Raw genomic sequence first — 6,945 nt, forward strand, 5'->3', positions numbered from 1 at the left:
GCAGAGAATAAGGAAAGTCCTGAGAAGTCAGCTGAATGGAAAGAACAAAGACCAGGCAATTAAAACCTACGCCCTGCCGGTCATCAGGTACCTCGCTGGCATAATAAGCTGGCCAAAGGACGAGATAGAGGCCACCGACATCAAGACAAGGAAGCTCCTTACAATGCACAGAGGGTTTCACCCCAAGTCCAGCATCCCGAGACTGTACAATAAACAGAAGGAAGGAGGCCGAGGATTAGTGAGCATCAGAGCCACTATCCAGGATGAAACAACAAAGATCCATGAATACATCAGGAAAATGGCCCTGAGTGATGACATGCTTAGTGAACACCTCAGGCAGCAGAAACCAGAGGAACAAGGGAGGGAAGAGCAGGAACCCTCATGGAAGGACAAACCTCTGCACGGTATGTACCAACGTCAAATAGTAGAAGTGGCTGGAATGTTCAGACTTCTCTTTGCAAAATAGATCCCGACTGAAGGGTTTAAACTCAAACTCTGTACAATAAAGCTTTAACGTAGAGAAGCAGAGTTGAGAAATCAAAGTCCCATGTGATGGAGTAGGACAGGAAGCTGCCTCCCCCCACAAACGTCTGAGTTAGATGGAATTTAGATTAGATTTACATGGAACGCTATAACCAAGTGGTCGGCATAGTGTACAGAAACATCTGCGCTGAGTACAGGCTAGAAGTCCCAAAGTCAAAATGGGATACACCTCCAAAGGTGGTTGAGAATGACCAAGCTAAGATCCTGTGGGACTTCAAGATACAAACTGACAAACTGGTAATGGCCAACCAACCGGACATAGTAGTGGTGGACAAACAGAAGAAGAAGGCCGTAGTGATAGATGTAGCAATCCCAAGTGATAGCAACATCAGGAAGAAGGAACACGAGAAGCTTGAGAAATACCAAGAGCTGAAAGAAGAGCTAGAAAAGATGTGGAAGGTGAAGGCACAAGTGGTCCCTGCGGTAATAGGAACACTGGGGGCCGTGACTCCCAAACTGGGAGAGTGGCTCCAACAAATCCCAGGATCAACATCTGAGATCTTTGTCCAAAAGAGTGCAGTGCTAGGAACAGCTAAGATACTGCGCAGGACCCTCAAGCTCCCAGTCCTGTGGTAGAGGACCTGAGCTTGAAGGAAGGAATACAAGACCGCCCCAAAGTGGGTGGCGAGTGGGGAATTCTTTTCCCCCCATGTATGTATGTATGCATTCTCTTACAAGCAGTTTTTCTTCTGAGACATGGTTATATCTTAGTTTACTAAGAAGTTTAAGCTTCCACAGGTTAACCACAGTGCACATTGTTACTGTGTATTTGATGTGTGCCAGCTAGCACTGCTAATAATTCCTCTTATTTACAATTCATCAATGAAATGTTTTCCCCACGCATTTTTGTTAGTGTCCTAGTTCCGTCCAGATGAACGCATTTCGCAGAAACAGTCGGTAAATGGCTATGCATTGCACTTTAACAAAGATGGGTATACAAACCAGACTCACATAACATTAGGCTATGCTAAACCAGCCACATCGTTGCAACAGTCTATTCTCTTATAAAAGTAGATTACGGTGTTTGAAAACACTTATATGAGGCATGTCCTAGTGGGTTTTGTTGTCCTTTTCTCCCTGTTCTACCCTTTGCCCAATGGGTTCAACTTTAATGTACATCCATGCATCGGACAGTGTCACCACTGAAGTAGGAATTCCTCCCGACCACAGGGGGATGTAATGAGCAAATTGCTGATTAGCACACAAAAATGAGGCAAAGAAGACAACAAACCAACAGGGGCTGTGGCTGCCTTCTATTATAATGTACTGTACACTGGCTGGAAAAAAATAAAATATAACAAGATCATTAACCTCCACCAAGGTACAACATTCGCTCACGCAAATGGGTCCCTTGTGAAAAATTTGATCCAGAATTGCACTCCTAAAATCCTTGATCTTGTTTGGATCCAAATAATTTTTTAGGGTATGATAGGCAGTTAATACTGTGAATCTTCAGTCCTAGGCAAGTTATTGCAGAAAATGTGTTAAACAGGGTTTTCAATGTTGCATTTAAATGGCTATCTGGATACAATTTGGTTTGGTGATAGATATTGCCACCCTAGATGGGTGTCAAATTGTAAATGATTTCAATAACCTTTAAAGATAAATTTTTAAAATCTTGCCCCTCGTTAAAGATGACATTTCTGTAATGTTTTTGTTATTTCTTGTGACTTTGACCTTTTCCCACCAAAATCTAATCACTTTTAGGGTTGGTCCCTACCAATGTCTGTACCAGGTATGCTGATGATCCATCTAGCCATTTGTCCATAATTACACACAAAAGCAAAAACATAACCTCCTTGGCGGACGTAAAATAAAAACAAAGGCTTAACTAGAGTCTTAGTCGACAAATGGCTCAACTATTAGGGGACAGCCTTAGAGAACTCAACCTGAAAATGTGGAAAAATATGACTACATTTCAGGTGTTACCTGGTTCTTCATTGCCAACAGAGTCTGCTTCAGAGTTCCTGTGGTAGTCTGTCCACTTTTATAAAACTCTACAACAGCTTTATTCATGGAAATCTTGTAGTCGTCTTTGTTGAGCTCTTGTAGGGCTTCAAGGTGTTTGAGAGACTCATCATACTTCCCAGCCTGTGAGGAACACAAGGGCCTGTTTCACCAAATTTGCAACATGCAATCTGCAATTTGCAATGCAAATTTCTTCATGTGTTAGTGCAGATTCTCAGTCATCCAGGTCATAGTAAACTGAAAAAACTTAGAAAAAAATCAACTGGACTAGATTTCTAGGTCAAAGACGTTTCACCTCTCATCCAAGAGGCTTCATCAGTTCTGACTGACTGGTGTTGAGCCAGAAATATTTATCTCCTCGGTGGTGTTTCAGTCCTTTGAAGGCCAACAATGTCCCTTAACGACAGAGTTGTTATAGCCCAGTATCGGTGAGAGTCGTTACCTGTCTTTGAATCCTCCCCTTAACTATAAAAAATAGCTTCCTTAACTCCTCTCTCAAACCGGCAGAGACCAAAATGGCGTGTCCATTCATAGAGGATCCTGTAGATGAGGACGCTGTATTAATTCGCAGGGAATTGCATTTACGTCGGGAGAGGATATTGAGGCCACGAGTTGATTTTTTGTCATATCCCCATGTATTTGGGCAGCTATTTTCCCCCAAGCTAACTCTTTCTCTTTCGCCGCTGCAGCCGTGTTGTTTTTTTTACGAAATATGGGCTCGTAGTCACTATATGCTTGTAGTAGCACATCCATTTCTGTCGGGGAAAAACGCAGACCTATTTTGGCTTGGTCCTGTTGCCATGGTGACTCGTAATTTCTTCACTCCATTGTTCAGGGCTTTTTATAGTCGCGTGGCACGCGCCTAACTCTGAGTCAGACAACTCAGAGTTGATTAAACCAACTCTTTTCAGCTGTTCTGAAACCGAAAACTCCGAGTTTTCCAACTCTGAGTAAGTCAACTCAGAGTTCAGGTTTGAACTCTGAGTTTGTTAAACCGCCTTCTTGAAATAGGCCCCAGGACAACAGGCATTGGTCGACGGGAGGATTCAAAGACAGGTAACGACTCTCACTGATACTGGGTGAGCAGAGGGAGAACACAGGATGTGAAGGATAATCAGCCAGTAATGGAGACTAGATGAGCAGTTTATCACACAGCTGTCTAACAAGCAGAACACAAGCTTGCTTTGTCCATGGTCCACTTGCCTAAGTCCCTGTTTTACCACTAAACCAGTGAGTGAAGTCCTCATTTCAACCAGTGCTTACATACCATGTTTGCAATGCTAATAGTTGAGGTATGAAGATACTGACATTTAAAGAACCCATGGTATGCTCATTTTGCTAATTTCCAGCCATTTAATGTTTAATCTTGGGTACCTCTAGGTTATCTTGGCACCCCTCATAGTCTATATTTTTTTTTAGAATAAAACCAAAAAGCCTCTTCCTAAAAATGAGAGGATAGTTTGTGAACATGCACAACTCCTGCTGCCAGTGCCGTTTCGAAAGTGGACAGCACAATGAACTGCAATGGAATTAATCAATTTGAATTTCTCCTCCATAGATAGGTAAACAACGGTATATGTACCGATACAAAGATATGCAACACTCTAAACGAAGCAGGTAATTGAGAAACCCCATATTTTAACTGGCATAATGCAGACACAGTAATTTCTCCAGCCTTGTGACAATTCTCTTTAACGTTACAGAAAGAGCACATTAACAGACATGCAATGTGTGTGTTTTTTTTTTAATTTACCATTAAGTCCCACTGAGTAGTGGAAACATCACTCCTTTTCAAGTAGCTTCAAGGTTGGTAAATCCAACTGGTGGTTGTGGCGTCTTCCCCGATGCAACCACATACATTGCCAAAGTACTAAAATTAATTACAAACAGGTAGCGTAGCACCGACAATAACATCATGGATCATTATTCGCTCGTTAACCAGCAACACATCACATGCAGCAGACACACTGGCACACTCAAGCAGTGAAAACAGACTGTGCTGCTGGGGGAATCCAGTGTCGATTAGGTGATCATTCACTGCCCAGGGTGCTTCATTGGCCAGCTGCTTGTAGGTTAAACCCGGGTAAAACAAGAAGTCCTATACAGGAACCATCCTGTATTTTTCTCCACATCCTCTGGTCACAGTGCAGCAGCAGGAGGTAAAATATATCCACAAAACTGGGCAGTCGAAAAATTCTGCTTTTACAATGGCACCGTGGATGCTTTTATTTTTGTTTGTTTTAAATAAGCTTTACTGAAAATATACATTAACAAAGTAATATAACATATTCCCAGTATGTTGGGGGCACTGGTGGATATCAGACAAACTCAAATGAACGTGCAACTGCCTGGATTTCATGCCCATTCAATGAAACCCTTAAACTATCATGTAATACTTTATTTTGTTAGAAAAAAAGAGGACAAGCATGTCATGGGCTCTTTAAGTGATCACAGGCAACAGCTCTGTACACATGCATCATCTCCCTACTTGCATCCCTGGAACTTTATTTTAGTACTACTTCCTGTGAAATGTAACTCCCAGAATGCACCTCCAAAGCAGGCAGATGGCAGCGGAAACAAATGCAGAACCCATGATGAGTGTTACTTGGCTCAACACATTTCAGTAGGTTCCTTTGTTGAATTCATGGAAAGCATAAAGTAGATTTAATATTTTCATTGTTGTTTTTAAACTTAAGCTTCCACATCTGCAGCACAGGTTAATGTATGTCACAGTGCAATGACAAAATCAACCACAACACTTCAGCTCAGCATAATGTCCATGGTTTAGTTAGATAGCTCATTTCTATTAATGTCAGCATTGTTTCCACTGGATCAAAGTTTTGCATCGGAGTAATGATTAAGCTTGATTTATAGTTCTGCGTTAAATCTATGCCGTACCTACAGCATAGATAATGTGTGGCCTTGTACTCTATGCCATAGCCTGACATGCACTTCTCCAGAAATGTAACTGCATGTCGCAGCTGTTATTATTTGCATCACATTTCCTCATTCATAGACATGAGGGTCAGTAGCCGGACAAGCACAGAAAATCCTCTCTCGTTCTGCCTCGGTTGTACAGAGTCTGATGTAGGGCTGGGCGATATGGCCCAAAATTCATATCCCGGTATAATTTTTACGTGTCACAATATATCTCTTATATCCCGGTATTTCCTTGTACACAATGTTCAGTTAAATTCAAAGTCAAAAGGCATATGTGATACTATAAGAATGTTTATTAACAGTTTTAGAACTGAACATTTTAGAGCTAAGACGCTAAGTTTTTCTTGTTTTTAAACACTCGCTGGTGTAAATGTCACTGTTAAATAAATAAAAGACAAAATAAAGTCCACTGCTGTGCAAATAAACAATTTTGAATAATTAGGAAAATAAATATTCAGCTATTAATGTCAATAAAATAAACTGAAAGGGGATGTCTTAACCATTTTAACAACATAAATAATAAAATATGCTCTTTTATGACAGGACTGTTGTGCTAATAATAATAATCTTAACAAAACTTTTGTAACTTAACATGAAAAGTTATATTTCCTGTAGACACAGGTAGATTGCTTGTAAACTCTCTTACGGTTTTTTTGCAAGAAAAACAAGCCTGTCAATAGCCAAAATTCAGGGATGCCATGTGACAAGTTACAATATTTCCACTGCAACTAAAGACTCTTTCTGAAGGGGAACTGGTGGCTGGGATGGAAAGATATGTCTTTGCCACGTGACTCAGGGATGGAAAGACCACTTCATGTTCTTTCCACCATTTGAGGGGATCTGTGTCACTCTCCACACTGCCAGACTGCAGGTAACTTTGGAGTTCAAGTTCAACTGCCTGACGTGGTTCAAGTGTGGTGCTGCTGCTGGTGAGTGTACTCTCAGAGAAGAAGCTTGCCAGTGACCTCTTCTTCTTAGGTGCTGGTGGTGGCAGTGGCACTGCCACTTCCACTTCCAACTCTTTTTCCAGAGCCCAAGTTGAAGTGGTGGGCAGACTGCTGCTATTAGCAGCCAACAGAGACTCGACCTCCGAAACAACTTTATGTTTCAGGACCTTAGTGTTTTCTTCCCACAGATATTTCATCCTGAACCATCGATCCAAAAGAGAGGCCGTATCCAACAGGTCACAAATGGCTGGGTCAGCATACTTTGCATTGAGGTAATTCACAATGCGGTTCTTGATGGATTTGCAGAGCTCACTATCACCATCTTCATCTGCCAGAAGATTTGTTTTGAAGAGGTTCAGCACAGGTTTGACATATGAAAGAGCGACATACTTCTCACCTGAAAGAGCATCGGTAAAGTCCTGAAGAGGTTTCAGGGCCTTTTGGACTGCCTCTAGAACATCAAGGTCTTGCCATGTCGGGACAAGATGCCTACACTTTTTGTCAGCAGACAGGACTTTGGAGAGTGCTGATTCTTGCTCTAGGACCC

The 6,945-nt window shown here is 41.7% G+C and overlaps 1 protein-coding gene across 6 annotated transcripts in view; it reads right to left on the bottom strand.

Annotated features, from left to right (window-relative positions):
* cnot10 (CCR4-NOT transcription complex, subunit 10) overlaps positions 1–6,945 on the bottom strand; it is a 69,455-nt gene that overhangs the window by 44,210 nt on the left and 18,300 nt on the right. For all 6 annotated transcript variants that reach the window (XM_020622331.1, XM_020622335.1, XM_020622337.1 and 3 more), the window contains one exon: positions 2,473–2,634. In XM_020622331.1, coding sequence (XP_020477987.1) covers positions 2,473–2,634 — 162 coding nt within the window. The remainder of the gene's footprint in view (positions 1–2,472; positions 2,635–6,945) is intronic.

The sequence above is a fragment of the Monopterus albus genome, unplaced genomic scaffold (genome assembly GCF_001952655.1).
Source record: "Monopterus albus unplaced genomic scaffold, M_albus_1.0 scaffold278.1, whole genome shotgun sequence".
Lineage (NCBI taxonomy): Eukaryota > Metazoa > Chordata > Actinopteri > Synbranchiformes > Synbranchidae > Monopterus > Monopterus albus.